This window comes from Anabrus simplex, chromosome 1 (assembly GCF_040414725.1).
Source record: "Anabrus simplex isolate iqAnaSimp1 chromosome 1, ASM4041472v1, whole genome shotgun sequence".
Classification (NCBI taxonomy): Eukaryota; Metazoa; Arthropoda; class Insecta; order Orthoptera; family Tettigoniidae; genus Anabrus; species Anabrus simplex.
Window position 1 is genome coordinate 1,589,031,177 of NC_090265.1, and position 22,225 is coordinate 1,589,053,401.

A 22,225-nucleotide genomic window follows, 5' to 3' on the forward strand; every position below is an offset into this window, starting at 1 on the left:
CCACCACAGAAATATGCAATAGTGGTTATTAGCACTCGGATTTTTAGGTGCTTAAACGTTATTTTATCTGCTTCAAATGGACTCTGAAAAATGTTCTAAAACATTTTTATGCAGCTTCAGTTTTACGCATTTTGATAGCCACCAATTAAAATACCATGTTTATTTGATGATGATGATGATGATGATGCTTGTTGTTTAAAGGGGCCTAACATCTAAGCTCATCGGCCCACCATGTTTATTTTGCTAAACTGATAATTGATTTCCTTAAGGGGAAATATAAAACAAGTTTCATTTACCGGTACCTCTTTGCTGCAAACGTCACAGAATATAATTTTACCATCTGATGTGAATTGGAGTAACTCCTGTAACCAGTAGATAATTAAACAAGACTTCGAACCTGACACTTTTGGCATAATTCATAGAGTATAGTGTACTACCGTGTACTACTATACTCAGTTTCATGGCAATCCCGCTAGGTGCGCTGGCAATGAATATCTTGTGATATCCACGGCCGACTTGATGCGTCGCTCTAGCTATATAGCTGGAGCGCAGCGAGGTATCCAGTCGGCCGTGTGATATCTCGCAGAGTAGCACGTATTCTCTGTAGGGAGCACTAGAAAGTCACTACTAGAGGCATCTAGTCAGAATACTTAGAACTTCTTGGATATGGTATAGACCCCGGAGTTTTTCGTAGATAGCACAACAGTCGGAAGATGCGGCGGCATTTTCAACGTAGGGAGAGGCATAACTAATGTAATAATAATAATAATAATAATAATAATAATAATAATAATAATAATAATAATAATAATAATAATAATGATAAAGATAATGTATATTATATTATTATCTTCTTCTTCTTTTGCTACCGATTTTCCTACACCTGTGGGTTCGTGGTTGCGAACTGCGGCGCAAATGTGGTTTTGGCCCTGTTTTACGGCCGGATACCCTTCCTGACGCCAACCCTATATGGAGGGATGTAATCACTATTGCGTGTTTCTGTAGTGGTTGGTAGTGTGGTATGTTGTCTGAATATGATGGGACGGACACACACACCCAGTCCCCGAGCCAGAAGAATTAATCAGAAGCCCGGGATCTTCTGAACTGAAGGCCAATACGCTGACCATTCAGCCATGATATTACTATAATTATATATTATTATATACTATTATCGGGAGATACAGTGGGTTCGACACTGTCGGCAGCACTGAAGATGGTTTTCCGTGGTTTCCCATTTTCACACTACCGGTACGTAAATGTTGGGGCTTCCCACTCCTATCCCTTTCCTGTCCCAACGTCACCATGAGACCCATCTCTGTCGGTGCGACGTAAAACAAATTGTAAAGATATACAATATTAGTATTAATATCCTAATCAGGCGAGTGTTTTCTGGAGTCTCCCAGTTACGTCATAGAAATGAAGGATCATTACTGAATGTGTGTGAATGACCTCTAAAACGCATAGTGATATTAGCAACACGCACAGTATTATATTAAAAAAAACAAAAAAAAAACCTTGTACTTATATTTATCTTAGAGATTTTTAATTCAAGTACAACTCTATGACGCGCGACCAAATAATCCAGTACCGGAATTATTTTAATTTCGTGGCCGTCTGAACGTTCAGCCAGCAACCATCGCTTGTCATAATACAAAAAGTGGGAGTGGTGCTTTTCTCCAAACTATAATCTTTGCTTTGACAATTGCTAAACGCCACGTTGGAAGTGTTGACGATTATGCTTTAAATGCTTTGAAGCCGTAGTGAAGTTGATGTTCTGATTTGAAGGTGTGAAGTAGCTGACGTTTCTTAAATTATTCAAGGTAAATAATAATGATAGTAGTTCTAACGAGTGGCTTTAGGGTGTATGAATCTCAGTGCTTACGAGTATGAAATTTGGTGGGCAGTGAGACATTCAAGAATTCAGACTACGAATGTGACGGTGTTACAAGAAGAAGAAAATAAAAACATAATTGAGGTTAATTAAATAGCTTACTGGAGGCGGTACTTATCTGTTGAAAGATTGTATTTCTAAATTTGAATGGCTCGTGAATAATTGCAGATACTGGGCCAGCTGTCGTTCCTGTTGCTGTGACGTCAATTTGAAGGTTAGGATAATTTTTGATGCAGTGGTGTTGCTACTTGTTATTGAGGAGATGTTTACTTATTCAGAATTCTTGATCGATATCATATGGATTTTGAACTCCTATAAGTTATATCCATGCATGTTATTTCGAAAATTCGTAGTTAAGTTTACTGTAAATTGATAGATTTTAATTTGTTGGTCCATATTAGAAATTATTTCTTATTGATTTGATATAGCAGTCATTGTATCTGTCGTATATTGTTTCATGACTATTCAGTTGTTGGAAATAGTAGGAATCATTTCAGTTCATATCCCCAGTTTTAGATCTTTCAAATATGGATGTCTTAATATGGAGTTAGTTAAAAGAGGAATTATAACTGTGGAGTCATTAACCTTATCAGTGAACAAGGAACAATATGAGCTTTCTTGAAAGATGAGACTTAAACAAAAGGAAGGTTGGTTAAATTTGGGAAAATGAAAGACAATCTATCCTTTACAAATCAGATACACCTGCTGCAATTGGGAGAGAAAATACATAGAAGCAATGTCGGGCTAATCTTGGGAACTATGATTTTCACTCGTGCCTCACAAGCTGTGAGCCCACTGGTAGATTAGTAGATAAATTAAGAATATGGAGTAAAAATATTTAGGCCTGTATGACATGGTACTGCCCACTTAAAGTCTATTTTACAATGTATATAGAAGTGAGGATATTTTCTAATAATAATAATAATGTTATTTGTTTTACGTCCCACTAACTACTTTTTAAGGTCTTCGGAGACGCCGAGGTTCCGGAATTTAGTCCCGCAGGAGTTCTTTTACGTGCCAGTAAATCTACCGACACGGGGCTGTCGTATTTGAGCACCTTCAAATACCACCGGACTGAGCCAGGATCGAACCTACCAAGTTGGGGTTAGAAGGCCAGCGCCTTAACCGTCTGAGCCACTCAGCCCGGCGAGATATTTTCTAATGGCTCTTGGTATCTCTATGATTTCATTACGAAATAGACTTATTGTTATGATTGTAGCCAGTTTACTTATAGGTACTCTTAAATGCTATTTTAGTTTTTTGTTGTTGTTATAAACTTTGTTTTGTATGTTTAAAAATCTAGAACCTGTTCTGGGAACGATGGAGTTCTTTAAAAAAACTGTGATGAAATTGAATTGAGAATCAGTTAATGGCTTTTCTATTTCCATTGCTCATCGCTATTTTCCCCTTTCTCCTTGCTGTCACATTTGTCTTCCTTTTTTCATGGCTGACAGTTGGCATTGTTAAATAATGAGGCAATTTATTTTCATGTACATGCTATGGTAAATCTTGAAAGTCAGTGACAATCGACTCTTACCAGTGTGAGGACGCAGGAGTTAAGGGGTGGGAAGGGGAATATGTCGAAGGTCAGCCGTGGGGTACCGGAAAGGGAGTCGGAGTACGTGATGGGCTGTGCGGCGTTCGATGGATAGTAGGGGGCGGTACAGGTTCGGGTGGGAGTTGGCAGCGGCCGCCCAGATGATGAGGCCATAGGTAATTTGGGGTTGTATGAAGGATAATTTTGTAGGTGTGAAGGAGCAGTGAGGATTTGAGACCCCACCGGGTCCTGGCTAGGCGGCACACTAACCAGGCTCGGGTGGCAGTCTTGGTTTTAAGGTATTGGAAGTGGGGGGCGGAAGGTGAGGTGTTGGTTGAATAGGATGCCTAGGTATTTTAGGGTGGGTGAGGTTTGGATAGGGGATCTGCGGATCTGGAGGTTATCTTGATTGCGGAATACACTGGTTTTACCCCGTCCACGTTGAAAGAGGATGGACTGGGTCTTCTCGGGATTTTGTTTTAGGTGCCACGAGTCGCACCAGGATAGGAAGTTGTTTAGGTAGGGTTGGACGGAACGGTTGATGGCTTGGACTGCATGTAGGGGTGCTAGGATGGCTGTATCGTCAGCGAACTGTAGGAGTTGGACGGGAGGAGGTGGTTGGGGGATGTCAGCCACGAATAGGATAAATAGGAGTGGGGAAAGGGATGATCCTTGCAGGACGCCTAGTGTGAGGGGGAAAGTTGGGTGTTGATGGAGATTTGGGTTGAGTGATTCGAGAGGTAGGAAGAGGTGAAGCGGACGTAGGAGATGGGGAGGGCAAAGAACTTAAATTTGAATAGGAGGGCGGGGTGCCAGACGGAGTCGAAAGCGAGCTGGAAATCAAAGGTGATTAGGAGTGTGGGGCGGGTTCGGTTGAAATTGTTGGCGGTGGTTTGGATGAGTCAGAGGAGTTGGTCTTCTTTGGAGAGTTTTGGACGGAAGCCGAACTGGGAAGTGGGTAGTAGGTGATGGGATTGTAGGTGGGGGTGGAGACGACGGACTAGGATTTTGTCCAGGACTGTGATGGGGATTATGGGACGGTAGGAGCTTAGTTTGGATGGGGGTTTGCCTGGTTTGGGGAAGCCATGGAGGCCACTGCATAGGCTACTTGGAGCCACCGGCAGTGCCAGTGCACTATGAGAGACTTTGTCCCATTTCAAAAAATTGATGCCTTCCTGGCCATCAGATCGTGTAGATATTGATTCCCATACAGAACCTGAAATATTTATCCCGAATGAGTAAATTTATAATACCAATATTGTTGGTCTGTTAGTGGACATTATAAATTTTCCAGTTGACTCATTCTTAGTTACCAGCGTATCGCCCCAGTGTGCTAAGTTGGGCTCATCAGTTGGTAAATAGCACACCTACCAAGACGCATGGCTAGTGCATACCGTGGAGGCCACTGCGTAGGCTACTTGGAGCCACTGGCAGTGCCAATGCTCTATGAGAGACTTTCTCTCATTTCCAAAAATTGATGCCTGCTTGGTCATCAGATCATATAGATGTTGATTCCCATAGGAAACCTGAAATATTTATCCTGAATGAGTAAATTTCAGAGGTGCCAACTATTATGGATTGTCCGTAATTATTACGGATTTCACCTCACGATTACGGAGTTACGGTCAAAGGGGAAATTATTACGGAAAAGCTGACATTATCACGAAAAAATAATTTTCGACGGAAACAAAAGAAAAGGAAAAATGTTGAGTCCTTTCGAGCCTTTCTCCTAAATCATCTTTATTTCAATGCTTGTGAGTTAGCAACGATACTTATTCGATTGTGACTTCCTTTTGCTAACCATAAGCGCTGTAAAACATTGTGAATGAAGGAGCTCAGGCGCTGCTCTTCTCCACTACAAATCCTTCAGTAATGTTGTATTTGCCCGTGTTAAGTGTACCTGACAGTTGATAGAAAGATTGAGAAAGAAGTGAGGCCTACATTAAGCACATCTTCACTGGTATCGCTTTTGGTTCAGAAAACAAAAATGTCATCACAGTCGGAAGGATGCTTCAAGAAAAACTACACTGAAAAGCAGCTGCTGCGTGAGAAACAAGCTACAAGGAATGTTTTATTACAGAACGAACAGGTTGCGTGCAAATGTTATTGTGTAATATGATATACTTTTGGATAGGTTGCTAGAGGGAAGGGCAAAAGGGGTGTCATTATCAAGAAGGAAGGAGTATGATTTGGACTTGCCTCGAAAATTTTCTTGGGGGCAGAGGGCGATTACTGGTAATCCACTACAAAGTTGGCACCTCTGAAATTTCAATACCAATATAGTTGGTCCGTTATTGGACATTATAAATTTTCCAGCTAATTCATTCCTGATTGCCAGTGTTTCGCCTCAGGGTGCTAAGTTGGGCTCATCAGTTGTTAAATAGCACACCTACCAAGACGCATGGCTAGTGCATACCGTGGAGGCCACTGCGTAGGCAACTTGGAGCCACTGGCAGTGACAATGCACTATTTATAATGTCCTATAATGTATTGTATTGAATAGGTGGAACAATAAATGTACTCCTTTTGTAAAATAAGTGAGATCGCTGTTTTCAATATGGATCAAAAATGAGAATGATAGTTTGTAATGCATTAAAATTCTCTGACAACTCATGATCTCAGGGTATATTTATAGTAATTATTTGTTTAACGTGGATCCTGAAGAGTGGTGCAGTGCTTCTAAAAATTGTAACCTATTATTTCCTCAGATGGACGTCTCCACCCAACGCACTTGATTTAATGATTTGGAAAGACAAGTATCGCGTCACATTTACCAGTAAACTATTGTACAATTCCTACCTATGAATATTTATACTGCACATAGTTAATCTTAAGTATACGGTTTATTAAACAATAATAAAGTTTTGGAAAGAGAGAAAATTAGAATAATGCTTCATTTCTTAATTCATACAATCCAAATAAATTACATGGGAGTATTTCTATTTACAGCTCTGTTTTCTAATCATGATCACCTCTTGCTTGATATGAGTTAACCTTGTAATATGATTTCTCATTCTGACAACTGAAGTCTTTTCTTCCAAATAATGTCCACAGACATGCTGATATCTGATGAAACAATCTTAATTACCATATATTTACTATCTTTCAACATTTAAAATTATTTCTGACCACTAAATTGTTCTCCTAATGTGGTTATTTATTCTGATTACCTTTGAATGATATGCTAAGTTTTCCTGCCAGGCAAAATTCTGGCATCTACTGGTCTAATCGTACTGCATTTAAATATTTCAATCATATGTCATAACCACTGAAAATGAACATCTATAACTGAATTCTAATTATATCCATTCTTAATTAATTACAGCTCTCGTTTAAGAATACATGCTCTACTAACAATGTAATTACATTGGACTGCTTAATTATAACTATGGATATCAATATTGATCATTTCAACATCATACTCTGCATATTACCTTGTGAAATGCATATATGGGATGTTTATTAAGGGTAACTCCTGACATAATAACTTCATTTTCAAACATATGGTTATATTGAGATCTACTTGGCTTCACATTCACCAGTCTTGGTTAGATTGCCTACATTAATATTTATTTACTCCCTCAATGAGATTTCTTTTCATGACAGTGCTTCCTGTACAAGATCCAGTCTTAAATTACATAGGCCTGTCTGTCTGTTAGGTCATCAGCCCAGAGGCTGGTTGGATCCTCAAATAGCACCACCAAAGGTTATGCGGTTATAAGAAAACCCCCAAAACCAACGGCAGCACCAAAATGAGGCATACTAGGCAAGATGAGGAGTGAGGTAGTTTGCCATTGCTTTCCTCACTGGGTCATAAAGTACTATTGCAGCACGACTGACCCTATGAGCAGCACCTTTCATAACACTCAGATGCACTAGTCGTGCTCTGAATGTCATTACTCGGCACTACCCATACCCCAGCAACTTCCATATTGTCACAGCCATGGATGAGACTGGGACTTCGGTGGAAGCTACACTTTACTCTGGCCTGTGCCAAGAGATGGATGCAAAAGTACTGTATCCATCAAGAAATGACAGCAGGCAGACATAGGCCTATATTTCACATTTATTCCATCTCTTCTATGCCTTCTTCAATTCAGTTCACTTCGACGTTTTCTTATTTCTTTCAATATAACACGTAGCTCATTTAATTTGACCATAATACCTTCTTATCGTAGCCATTCTTCGTAAACATCATAGTCTTTTCTTGTAGATACATTTCCCATGACATATTTTATTCAAATAACACTAATCTTCACTTCACTGGATCACATATTACTTCCTCCTAACGATATATAACTTCCTAGTATACTATGATACTCCTTCCTGTTTCTGCATTGACAAGAAATAACACATGCCTACTGCATATCTCTACCTAACCATATCACAATGATTTTCAACATGTTAGGTTACTTGACCCATTCGTGATATCCACTTCTCAACATATGATCTTTCCCTGTAGTAGTAAACTGTACTCATCTCTGATATCAGTAGCAAGATTACCAGCATCATATTCTCGTTTATACACACTGTCAATTATTCCAATCAATGTATATCGATCCTAACATATCTTAATCATGAGAGCTAGATTTTGAGGTTGCATTTCACTGATTATATTAATATTATAGGTACATACCTTAGGCTATAATCTCTACACATTGTTTTGCATCAATTTAATTAAGAACTGTAATTTAGGAAAACTTAGCTTATTCTCCGGTTCAGGACTATTCCTCAGCCATCCAATCTAAGACTGCTGCACTCGACCGATTGGAAACCATAGATCAGCTGGTCTCCCGTTCCACATCAAGTAGGCTGGATCCTCCGTGTCACATTCATCTCCAAGACTGCCCACTGCAGATCTAGTTGTACATCATGTCAGTCTTCATGCTTGAGCTTAGCTTTACAGAATACAAATATGAGATGTGAGAGTTCATATCAATATTTCCAGTAATTTTACAGTCTATAATTGCTCTTCTTATTTTGATATCCAATAAGACTGCTTTCAATTATATTATGTTAGCTTCAATACTGCTTCAGTCTCTGTTCTATTTATATGAAAGAAGAATTCAGATAATCTGCTCATTTTCTACCGTTTTATTTTCCTTATTTTTCTCCCTTCCTGAATTTATCGTCTGCTGGTAATCGCTACTTTGGTCCTCGTTTGACAACTTGCTTCGTTTACTGAGTTTTTCTCTTTTTTACGCAAGAACACTGTTTCTTTAAATACGCTATATAACGTTCTTATGTGCTTTCTATTTTCTTCTCTCATTTGAAGAATATCTATATATATTTACTTTACTTCCTTGCGATTAGCTGCAATTGACGACCTTGTCCTCTATTTAATTTTTTTCGGCAGTAATTTGTGATAATAATATACAGTAGAGCCTCGCTCATCCGACCTTCGCTTATCCGACATTCCGTGTTATCCGACACTGGTAGACTTCATTTGAACTTTTGGTGGAGACTAAATTCAGGCACACCCGCTGCGGAGGGTGCGACCATGGGACAAGCACTGGCCTGACCGCTGGCGGTAGGACAGTTTTTTCTCAAGGACAGATGCAGTGAGTCTTAAGTCATTTTTCATTGTAGTATTGGTTGGGTGCGGATGTTATAATTTTCATATCCTCTGTGAATATAGCGAGTAAATGGAACAAAGTGATTGTTTCTATGGAAGACAAGTTGAGTGCATTAAAGAGACTGGACAAAGGGGAAATTCTTCAAAATGTGGCTTCAGATTATGGTGTTGGATGTGTTACAGTGGGAGACTGGAAAATAACAGAGGGAAGAAATTGAAAAGTGTTGCTCTACCAGAGCAGAGAAGAAATGAAAAATGTGAGTACGAAAAAGTAAGTGAAGCACTATTTCTTTGGTTATCTCAACACCGGGAAAAGGGCCTGCCAATATCTGGCCCCATTCTGCAGGAAAAGGCTGTGTATTTCCAGAAGGAGTTTAATGAAGGGGACCCTAATTTTCCTGCCAGTGCTGGGTGGCTTGATCGGTGGAAAAAGCGGTACGGCATTAGGAAGCTTAATATCTGTGGAGAAAAGTTTCTTTTTGTAAGACATCTGGAATGTTTTCGTTCAATACTCCATGCACTGTACAATTGAATTGATAATTCAATAAATAGAGTACCGTAAAACATGTCCTTGTTTTAGTACTAGAGTATAGCCTTCCTGTTAGTTTCAGTTCATTTTCAGAGTTATTCTGTATTATCCGACATTTTCGGTGATCCGACGTACTCCAGGTCCCGTTTACGTCGGATAATCGAGACTCTACTGTATATATATATTTTTTTAAATGATCTTTTCCTTCACTGCCTTAGTGATCATGCTCTATTTTTCCCCTGTGGACTTCCGAATCAGTGTTCGGTTTACATAAATTTCATCTCGCATAATTTGTTAATTTAACTTGGTGATATTTATTAACGTGGCAGAAAATGCAATGGCACAACACTATGCACTAGCCATGTGTCTTGGTAGGTGTGCTCTTTACCAACTGATGAGCCCAACTTCGCACACTGGGGCGAAATGCTGGCAACCAGGAATAAGTTAGCTGGACAATTTATAATGTCCAATAACGGACCAACTAAATTGGTATTATAAATTTACTCATACGGGTTAAATATTTCCTGTTTCCTATGGGAATCAACATCTATATGATAAGTGGCATGTTCCGAGCTGTCAGTGGAGGGATGGTGTGCAATGACATTAGTAGATGAATAAGTTTGAGTGGTGTCCTTAAAAGTAGGAAAGTTTACAATATTAAGATAGTTGGAATTTAAGAGGATAAATTGGGGCAAATATTCATTTATAGGAGGAGGAGTTAGGGATTGGAATAACTTACCAAGGGAGATGTTCAATAAATTTCCAATTTCTTTGCAATTATTTAAGAAGACTAGCAAAACAACAGATAGGGAATCTGCCACCTGGGCAATTGCCCTAAATGGAGATCAGTGGTGATTGATTGATTGATTGATTGATTGATTGATTGATACTGAATCTAGGAGGTGATGTAAGCAAGTCCCCCCAGATGGATATTACTATCTGCTTCAAAATATCAACCGAAATGACCTCATACACATGTTCGTAAATTCCAAAAGTCTGTAAATATTTTAATGTGAAAGGAACAGATCTTACATTTAAAAAAAATAGATTTCCAACAGCCCACATTAAAATGCTGAATGGGTGGGGGAAGATATTACTTATTAAATCAGATACATCAGTCATATAAATCATAAACAATTATTGAAGACATCCATGAAAGTGAGTATGCCATGCTCATGAATTAGTCACTGGTTGAAAGATACTTGATCCCATAATGACATCGTTAGTATGAGAAGAACCATTCCCATTGATTACCACTCGTTCAATAATGTCTTTTATTTCCTGCATATTCTTTTCTTCCCCTTCAGTTCTATTATTCCAATAATAATCTTAACAACAAGGGTAAAAGTTTTATTAATTACATATTTTATCCCCTTAAGTTGACTCCACACTTTTTTGATGGGATTCATTCATCGATGAAAAAAAACATTTGCATACAACAGTAAATATTCTCTATCCAAAAAATGAGGTCAAGCCACCATATTATAGTTATAGAGGACTCTTACACCTTATTATAATAAATGAAATATTTGTTAGCATGCTTGCTAAAATATGCAGGGTGTTCAGAACTTAGTGACATGCATGCTCCTCCGGGCCTGGCCTAAGCTGTCTGGCAGATGACGCCAGGCTGGGATAGACCTGACATGTAGCAGTACTGTGCAGAAGTAAAACAGTATTTGACGAGATATTTCACTTAATTGTACACTATATGTACAAAATAGAATAAAAATTCCTAGGACCGAAAGTACCGCTGTGGCCCCACAGAGAAGTTCACTGTGTGGTTTCGGTTAGCTGGCCAGAGTGGTACAATCTAGCAGTACTAAAAACTTGTGTTGCTTGATAGTACTCATAATAGCCAACGGATTGTACCGTGATTTGTTTATTAGTGCTTACCGTAACTCTACAATCCATTGTTCTACAGTAGGGTGTATGAAATACTTGGAAGATATTTCTGTATTATTATACTGGTTATGAGAGCCTTTAGTTATAAAAAAAAACAAAGCTGTTTTCTCCCTGAACTTGGAGGATAATTACCCTAGTCCTTCAGTCTGAAAATTCTGGTAAGTAGTGTCCATTTCAAGCTGATCTATTACCTTTTACAAGACAAAATGTTTCACCAAATTGAATTTGGAATATATCGTGGTGGTCACTGACATTGTTTCTAACACCAGTAGTGAAAAAAAAGGTGGAGGTAAGTATATATGCAAATATGTTCATGTTTATGCTTAATTTATTGGGTTAATTGTCAGGTTTCAACTAAGAGAAATAGGTGTGGTTGCAAGGATTTGGAAGGAATCGGTGTGGTATATTGATAAGGTAAGCATAAGCATGGAGTAAAAATTGGAAACCACAGAAAACCATTAACCATTTCCCCGATAGTAGAACTAAAATTCCACTATCTCCCAAACCCTGAGCTTGCGAATTAGCTAAGCTGGTACACCAAAGTGCATGGTTAAACTGGTAGTAAATAGCACTAATAAAAAGTAAAAACTATCATTTGGAAACCAAGCACATCAGAATTTACTGCAAGTAATGGTACACTAGCATAGTGAAGTGAACAACTCAGCGGTCCGCTGGTTCAGCAGGGAAAGTCATATAACAACACCTGTCAGCGGTACTTTGTACTCCCCGTGGCCTCAGTAGAAACTCACTCAGCAGTATAATGTACCGCTTCAGCAGCCAGTGCATTAAATAAGTTGTATGGAAAAGGTTAGTGTAAATTTTACTGTCCTTATATATAATGAGGTTCCTTGACCATCGGAAAATACTGTGATGCAGTTTTTAAGAAGTGGGGAAAAACAGACACTGCTTCCAATAGGAGGAAGTGGTATCCTAAATGAGCTCTCCCAAGAATGGGGCATGTTTGTAGGTTCTCCTTTTATAAGGTCTTAAAATGATCAAGTTTTGCCTGTACAAAATATCTGTGGCTCGTAAATTACATCATACTACTGACCTGTATTGGTGCTCTTAAGTTTTACAATCCATACACCCCCTCTGGGTGGGGGACGGAGATGAAGTATACCCCCATCGTATCCCCTGCCTGGCGTAAAGAGGCGACCAAGGGATGATGGACTTAGAGCCATGAGACTACTTGTGATTAGTGCCATTACGTGAGGACCACCATGTGTCTACGTTACCTAGGAGCAGGACCATTATGTGAGGAACATGATGGGTCTGGGTGTTGCCTATGATTAGTACCATCATGTACATCCCACTGAGGCGGGGGAGTGGGCGCTCTGCTGCACAGACCAGTGTCTAGTGGGAGTAGGTGCTGAGCGCTGCGTTTGAATATGTTGGTTCCACTGTGTTCAGAATGGGTCATGTTACCTATGAGTAGTACCACTAAATGAGGAACACCTTGGGTCTACGTTGTCTGTGATAAGTACCATTGTGTGAGGAACACCATGGGTCTGCCTGTGGGTGGTACCATAAAATGTGTGATACACCATGGGTCTACATTACGTATGATTAGTACCACTATGTAAGGAACTCCACGGATCTAGCTGGTGCTCGTAATTAAGTTCCACTATGTGAGGAACACCATGGGTCTGCGTTGCTTGTGAGTAGTACCCTTATGTGTGACATACCATGGGTCTGTTCCCTGTGATTAGTACCACCATGAGGGGAACACTATGGGTCTGTGTTGCTTGTGAGTAGTACCCTTATGTGTGATGTACCATGGCCCGGTTACCTGTGATTAGCATCACTATAGGAGGAACACCGTGGCTCTGCTTTACCAGTGTTTAGTACCATTATGAAGGGCTGGTGACCTGGATTTTGGACCCCTTTGGACAACAAGCATTATCTCAGAAAATAAGGCATTTTGAATAGGATCCACTGATTGTTTTGTATTCATGGTCATTTTTTCATCGTTTCATTTTGTTGCACCTCGTACCATTAGGGACCGATGACCTAGCTATTAGCCCTCTTTAAACAACAATAATCATCATCATCATCATCATCATATGTCCATACATGATGAAATTGTGGATCCCACCTTTCTTTTTATATGTTGAAGCTTGGTTTCATCTGAGTGGTTATATGAATGGTCAGAATAGTCAGTATTTGTACAGTGAAAATCTTCATGCAATTCACAAAGTTCTTTTGCACACTGAAAAGGTCAGGGTAAGGTGCATGATTAGTGCAAAACGTATAATAGGTCCTGTATTTTTTTCAAGACACCGTGAGTTTGGAGTGCTATGTTATTGACATTTTTCAACTGTTCACTCGAACACTCACGGAAGAAGAAAAACAGCAATGTGAAATACTTAGCTCAGTTAAAACAAGTTAAAACAGATGTCTAGCTGCAGTCACTCTGGCCAGTGGAGCCGAATAGACAGACTGGTTTTAATTCTCGTAGAGGGATTCCATCTTTTCCATTCTTGTGCTGAACTGCGCTGAGTGTTCATAATGGGTTACTTTCCACTGCTTTCCTTCAGAAGCATTAAGGCTGTGCTGCGTTGTGCCGTGCTGACGTTTTGTAATGTGTTTCCTGCTTAGAAAATTATGATCTGCAAATTAGGATTCATTAGCTGTATACTTCTTTTTTTTTTCTTTTCTTTTTTTAAGTTTCCCAAGTGAAATTTTGGTAATGGGACAGCGCACTACTCTTCTTAGAAGTATCTATTCTCTTTGATCCAACTTTTTCTCTTGATTTGTAGGTATTCTTTTGAATTAATCAGTAGTGTCTGTATCTCAGTGGTAATCCTTGGATAAGGACACTCTGATCATGGTGGATATTTTTCTGTTTTCTTTTAGATATTCATCCTTTTCTTACTAATTTTTTTCACCCAATAACAACAACAACAACATTAGAAGAGGAAAGTAGGAGAGTTAATTAACTTGCCAAAATTAAATTGTACTGTACAGAAAATTTTGGTCTTATTTTGTATTGATTCCTTAACGTAGTATAGCAAGAAATGAATTAAGGATACATATTGAAGTGTGAAAATCCTGGTTCAGCCCATTGGTATTTGAAGGTGCTCAAATACGTCAGCCTCGTGTCAGCAAATTTACTGGCATGTAAAAGAACTCATGGAGGACAAAATTCCGGTACCTCGGCCTCTCCAAAAACCGAAAAAGTAGATAGTGGGACGTAAAGCCAGTAACATTATCATTAATGGTTGTCGGGCAAACAGACCACCCCCATCCAGTTGCCGTGCCACTGTGGAGCGTGAGATTGGGTGCCTTGCTGTTCTGTTAAATGTGGTTGCAATTGCATCCGCTGTTTGACTTGAGTCTCTTCTTGTCTGTTGCACAATGTAGCAGTCATCTGTTGCTGTAGTTGACCATGGTCGACCCCCTCCTCTCCTTCGGGCAGCATTACCTGTGGTTCAGAATGCTCTCTGTGCATGTGAAATAATGCTGTCAACGTGAAATAATGCTGTGAACAATACCAAACTCGTGGGCTACACTCGTCACACTTTGTCCTTCTTCCAGTTTCCTGATGATTCTTCCCTGTGTGAAGTCATCCGACCGAGCTCGATAGCTGCAGTGCGGCCAGTATAGTCCTGACGCTCAACGCATACCCACGCGGTATCCTCTGATCTCAAAACTTGGCCCACCCTGGTAATAATGAGGTTTGTCAGTCTGCCCGCCCTAGTGATAATGAGGGTTGTCAGTCGGTTTCTTTCCTCTGGACACAAGGGGCGTATGTCGTTTAAAAGGCAAGTGAGCGCTGTCAAAAGCAAGGTTGTCATATTTTGCGTTGATTATTTAAACATACAGTAGTAACATTTAATTTATTCTAAAGTCAAAATATAAATATAAAAACTTGATCATGAACCACAGCACAAACCGATATCGCAGAATAATTTGTTTTGTGGTTAACACGTGCGGTGGTCGCAGATGTTGAAAGAAAGAAAAAACAGGAAGAAGGAATTGGCAAATAAACTTGACAAAGACTAAACTTAAATTGATACCAAAGTAGGCCTATTAAAATATTCATTTTTATGCTGCCAATATCACTGTCTCGCTTTCAGTAAAGAAAGGAAAAGTAAATTATTTACTATTTGTTTTATGTCGCACCGTCACAGATAGGCGTTATGGCGACGATGGGCTAGGAAAGGCCTAGGAGTGGGAAGGAAGTGCCCGTAGCCTTAATTAAGGTACTTCCCCAGCATTTGCTTGGTGTGAAAATGGGAAACCACGGAGAACCATCTTCAGAGCTGCCGACAGTGGGGCTTGAACGCATTATCTCCCCGATGCAAGCTCACAGCTGTGCGCCCTTAACCGCACGGCCAACTCACCCGACAAAGGAAAAGTAAAATCACGAACTAGGGACTGGAATAATAATAATAATAATAATAATAATAATAATAATAATAATAATAATAATAATTGTCTGCCTGTATAGTGTAGTGGTTAGTGTGATTAGCTGCCACACCGGGAGGCCCGCATTCGATTCCCGGCTCTGCCATGAAATTTGAAAAGTGGTACGAGGGCTGGAACGGGGTCCACTCAGCCTTGGGAGGTCAACTGAGTGGAGGTGGGTTCGATTCCCACCTCAGCCATCCTGGAAGTGGTTTTCCGTGTTTTCCCTCTTCTCCAGGCAAATGCCGGGATGGTACCTCACTTAGGGCCACGGCCACTTCCTTCCCTCTTCCTTGCCTATCCCTTCCAATCTTCCCATACCCCACCAAGGCCCCTGTTCAGCATAGCAGGTGAGGCCACCTGGGTGAGGTACTGGTCATTCTCCCCAGTTGTTTAATTTCTAGGTGTGATTCCCACGGTCTCCACATTACTGCATGAAGTGAAGTGAAAAGCAACACACTTCCCAAATATTAATTAATGAAGCAAAGAAATAATCCAAAACTTTCAAACAGCGAACAAAGCAACTGTGAATTGTCTGAGCTGAAATAAGAGACTGACGTCTATTTAACAAGAGGTGCATTGGCAACAGAGCTGTGAGGATTTCTGAAGGGGAATGAGAACTTCCGTTTTAAAGCCCACTGTCTTCATAAATCACCCCCTGCTAGGCAAGTGAGTGGCCAGGGAGATCAAACGTTTGCCGAACTCTTTGAATGCCGCTGGGTACGCGTTGCCCGTCTCAGCTATATCCAGTATTCGGGAGATTGTAGGTTTGCCCTGTCCCATCGTCGCTATAAGACCTATCTGTGTTGGTGCGACGTAAAGCAACTAGCAAAAAAATAGAAGTCATCCGAATGTTCTCTCCAGGCCATGTTGTAATGAAAACCACCACCACAGTGCACAGAAACAGCTCAGTGATTGACTCGCACTGTCTTGTCCCGTTCCTTCAACTGTCTTGTTTTGTGGGGCCAGACCCATGTGGCGCAATAGTTGCGCTGACCTCACGCCAAATTTCTATTCACGTATGAGAGACCTTTGGCAACATGTTACCGCACTTTCATTCATTTCCACTGAGTAGTTGATATGTTGCTTTATCTATCTCATCTTTAAGTTTTTCACATCAGTGTAGTTGGCTAGCCTATTGCTCAGATGAAAGCAGCTGACCTCTATTTTGGCTAAGTTTGGTATTAGTTGCCAAATTTTGAAGAATTTATCGATTCTGGAGGGATCTTCAGTGAGTACAGATTCAGCTGCAACAAAATCATCAGATTGGGCTTTCAAGGCAAGGTCATTGGCGTGTATAAACTTCTTAGCATTAGTGGGAGGAAGATCTGCTGTGTATATATTGAAGAGCCATGGATCTAATACTGATCCCTGTGGTAGTTCATCATGCAGTTTGTAAGACCTACTTATGTTGCCATGTAGGTGCGCTTCAATCTTTTTTTGGCAAACATGTTGTTCAGCAGAGTGGTGAGTATGATACAATGTATTATCTTCAGGAATTTGAGGATCATTCCTTTTTGCCAAACTGAGTCATATGTTGATTTCAGATCCACAAACACAGCAACAGTCTTTTGATCTTGAAATCCTCTCTGTGTATCAGTACATTTGCGACTTGGTCTGAAGCCAGCCTGCTCAGTTGGTATATGTTCTAGAATTATGACTAAGATTCTGTTATATATTAATCTTTCCAGTAGCTTGTAACAGACACTCAGAAGTACAATAGGCCTGTAATCTTCCACACTATTTTTGCTTTTCTCAGGTTTAAGAATTGTCACTATTTTAGTTCTTTTGAGTATAGGTGGTAGTTGTCCATAGTGTAAAATATTGCTATAAAATTTGGCAAACCTTCGATTGTTTTTAAGCCTCCATAGCTCAGGCGGCAGCGCATTGGCCTCTCACCGCTGGGTTCCGTGGTTCAAATCCCGGTCACTCCATGTGAGATTTGTGCTGGACATAGCGGAGGCGGGACAGGTTTTTCTCCGGGTACTCCGGTTTTCCCTGTCATCTTTCATTCCAGCAACACTCTCCACTATCATTTCATTTCATCTGTCAGTCCTTAATCATTGCCCCAGAGGAGTGCAACAGGCTTCGGCAGCCAGCAAAATTCCTATCCTCGCCGGTAGATGGGGGCTTCATTCATTCCATTCCTGACGTGCTCGAATGATTGGAAATAGGCTGTGGATTTCCATTTGATTGTTTGAGTGCCATAATGTAATAGAAATTCTGGATAAATGCTCTCCAGCCCAGCTGCTTTTCCTGCTTTAATTTCTTTTTAGTGCAATTGAGATCTCAGCAGTAGAAAAATCAGTGGAAAACTGAGAAGCTGTATCAGCCTGGGCTATCCTGGGTTTTAGTTCTAGCCGAATCTTTTTTGTATATTTCTTCACAGTACAGAACGGTGTTCTTGTAAAACTAATCTGTTTGCCACTTCATGTGGCTTCATTTTAGCACTCTTAATGCTGAATTTTGGAGTGCTACTATCAAATTTCCTTAAAAGTGACCATGCTTTTCTACTGGAATGTTGAAAGTTCTTATTTTCCATTAGACTGGACTTTTCTAGCTGTTATCTAAAGACTGTAACAGTTCATCTGCAATTTCAGGATCACTGTTAAGTTTATATTCCTCATATAATTTTACATTTTTGACTCCAGGGATATATGCTCTCCTTTATCGTCTTGGGATATGCTTTTTAGCAACGAGTTGGCCATGCAGTCAGAGTCATGCGGCTGTAAGCTTGCATCTGGGAGATAGTGGGTTCGAATCCCACTATCGGCAGCCCTGAAGATGGTTTTCCGTGGTTTCCCATTTTCACACCAGGCAAATGCCCTTAATAAAGGCCATAGCCGCTTCCTTCCAACTCTTAGGCCTTTCCTGTCCCATCGTCGCCATAAGACCCATCTGTGTTGGTTCGGCGTAAAGCAAATAGCAAAAAAATGAGTTTTTACATCGTTGTCTATAATGCTTATTGTGTGGTTTTTTCAAGTTACCATTTATGGTTATCTTGAAATACAGTGATCGGATGAATGGGATGTTAACTTGAAGGGTAGAGGGAGCAGGTGTTGAAGGGTATCTCTTGTTAGGGATGAGGACTTTTGTCCCGTTGAAGTTTTACTTGCTCTGAGGAAAAAGCAAGAATTGCAGAAATATCTTTCATTGTAAGATTGCACCAGGGACAGTAGACTGGTCAAGATATAGTCTAAAGACACCACTCTTTGGTGTGAGAAATCATGAAATTTAGAGCATATAAATGTTTACATCTTTTTTGGGCCACTAGACTAAATTCTGAACAAGTTAACTTATAATGTATTTTGGTGTTAGTTTTTGTATTGTACATGTTTAATTGTGCAGGAATCCAAAACTAAAGATGAAAGTGAAGGAATTAGATCGTACAGTGAACATAGCATGGTCTCCAGCATCCATGCATCCGATCCTGCTGGCTGCTGGGACAGCTGCACAGCAGTTAGATGCTTCCTTCAGCACCTCTGCTGCTATGGAGCTGTATGCATTGAACCTTACAGAACCTGGGATTGATATGGATTTGCGAGCTTCTGCACCAAGTGACTATAGGTTTGTGATTGAAGTTCATTGTCGTATTGATTTTATTTGCTAGCAAGTGTAAATTTGTTATTTTTCTAATGAAATTAAATCTTTGATACATGTTTTTATATAGGTTTCATAAGATTGCTTGGGGCCAGTTGGGAGCTGAATCTGAGAAAGGTGCTGGAGTCATTGTAGGAGGCTGTGATGGTGGACGGATTCAACTCTACAGTGCTGCCAAATTACTTGCTGGAGAGGAAGGACTTATTGTCTCCCAGGAGAAACATACTGGACCTGTTCATGCTCTGGATTTCAATCCTTATCAGGTAGATTAATTATCCTGTGTGTTTCTGAAATTCAGTAAGGACCTCCAGAAATAGTATGAGTATATCTTACTGAAATAAAAATGTCCATAATATTGTTTAGGGCAGTCACCCAGGTGGCAGATTCCCTGTCTGTTTTTTACTTAGTCTTTTCTTAAATAATTGCAAAGAATTTGGAAATTTATTGAACATTTTCTTTGGTAAATTATTCCAATCCCTAACTCCTCTTCTATAAACAAATATTTGTCCCAAATTTTCCTCTTGAAATCCAGCTTTATCTTCATAATGTGTTCTTTCCTACTTTTAAAAACACCACTCAAACTTATTTGTCTACTAATGTCATTCCACACCATCTCTCCACTGACAGCTCAGAACATACCACTTATAATACCAACATAGTTGGTCCGTTATTGGACATTATAAATTTTCCAGCTAACTCATCCTTGGTTGCCAGCGTTTTGCCCCAGTGTGCTAGGTTGGGCTCATCAATTGGTAAACAGCACACCTGCCAAGAAACATGGCTAGTGCATACGGTGGAGACCACTGCGTAGGCCACTTGGAGCCACCGGCAGCGCCAATACACTATGAGAGACTTTGTCTCATTTTAAAAAATTGATGCCTGCCTGGCCATGGGATGATATAGTTTTTGATTCCCATGTTGTTGTTGTTGAGTTGTCAGGTACTAGACTGGTTTGATGCAGCTCTTCATGCCACCCTATCGTGTGTTAACCTTTGTATTTCTACGTAACTGCTGCATCCTACATCTGCTCTAATCTGCTTGTCATATTCATACCTTGGTCTACCCCTACCATTCTTACTGCCTACACTTCCTTCAAAAAACAACTGCCTAAGTCCTGGGTGTCTTAATATATGTCCTATCATTGTAACTTCTTCTCGTCAAATTTAGCCAAATCGATCTCCTCCCACCAATTCCATTCAGCATCTCTTCATTCGTGATTCAACCTACCCATCTCACCTTCAGCATTCTTCTGTAAGACCACATTTGAAAAGCTTCTATTCTCTTTCTTTCTGAGCTAGTTATTATCCATGATTCACTTCCATACAATGCCACGCTCCAGACGAAAGTCTTCAAAAACATATTTCTGATTCCTTTGTCAGTATTTGAAGTGAGCAAATTTCTTTTCTTAATAAAGGCCTTCTTTGCTTGTGCTAGTCTGCATTTTATGTCGTCCTTACTTCTGCCATTGTTAGTTATTTTACTGCCTAAGTAACAGTATTCAACTACTTCCTTTAAGACTTCATTTCCTAATTAATATTTCCTGTATTACCTGACTTGTTCAACTGCACTCCATTACTTTTGTTTTGGACTTATTTATTTTCATCTTGTACTCCTTACCGAAGACTCTGTCCATACCATTTGGCAATTTCTCCAGATTTCTGCAGTCTCAGATAAAATAACACCATCATCAGCAAATCTCAGGGTTTTGATTTTCTCCCCTTGCATTGTGATTCCTTTCCCAAATTCCTGTTTGATTTCCTTTACTGCCTGTTCTATATACACATTGAAAAGTAGGGAGGACAAATTGCAACCTTGCTTCATTCCTTTCTGGAGTGCTGCTGCTTTTTCAAAACACTAGTTTCTTATCACTGCAGACTGATTTTTATACAGATTGTAGATAATTCTTTGTTCTCGGTATCTGATCCTGATCACCTTCAGAATCTCAAATAGCTTGGTCCAATCAACATTATCGAATGCCTTTTCGAGATCTACGAATGCCATGTATGTGGGCTTGTCCTTCTTAATTCGATCCTCTAAGATCAGACGCAAAGTCAGGATTACTACTCTTGTTCCTACATTTCTTCTGAAGCCAAAGTGATCTTCTCCCAACTCAGTTTCAACTTGTCTTTCTATTCTTCTGTAAATAATACGTGTTAAAATTTTGCAGGTGTGAGATACTAATGGTGCAGTGGTTTTCACACTTGTCAGCACCGGCTTTCTTGGGAATAGGTATAACAACATTCTGCTGAAAATCGGATGGCACTTCTCCTGTCTCATACATCTTACACACTAAATGTAATAACCTTGCCATGCTGGTTTCTACGAAGGCAGTCAGTAATACATACATACACATACATTATCATTATAGACTGTTATGCCTTTCAGCGTTCAGTCTGCAAGCCTCTGAGAATTTACTAAACGTCGCCACAATCCTCGATTTGCAACTAGTGTTGTGGCCTCATTTAGTTCTATACCTCTTATCTGTAAATCGTTAGAAACAGAGTCTAACCATCGTCGTCTTGGTCTCCCTCTACTTCTCTTACCCTCCATAACAGAGTCCATTATTCTCCTAGGTAACCTATCCTCCTCCATTCGCCTCACATGACCCCACCACCGAAGCCGGTTTATGCGTACAGCTTCATCCATCGAGTTCATTCCTAAATTAGCCTTTATCTCCTCATTCCGAGTTCCCTCCTGCCATTGTTCCCACCTGTTTGTACCAGCAATCATTCTTGCTACTTTCATGTCTGTTACTTCTAACTTATGAATAAGATATCCTGA

General features: G+C 40.0%; 1 protein-coding gene across 3 annotated transcripts in view; it reads left to right on the plus strand.

Moving 5' to 3' along the window:
• Positions 1-1,688: 1,688 nt before the first annotated feature.
• Positions 1,689-22,225, plus strand: part of Sec31 (secretory 31) — a 386,738-nt gene continuing 366,201 nt past the window's right edge. For 2 of the 3 annotated variants that reach the window (XM_067138230.2, XM_067138232.2), the window contains exons 1-3: positions 1,689-1,820; positions 19,193-19,411; positions 19,515-19,707. In XM_067138230.2, coding sequence (XP_066994331.2) covers positions 19,209-19,411; positions 19,515-19,707 — 396 coding nt within the window. In that variant the 5' untranslated portion in view covers positions 1,689-1,820; positions 19,193-19,208. The other variant, XM_067138231.2, reaches the window with a different exon arrangement.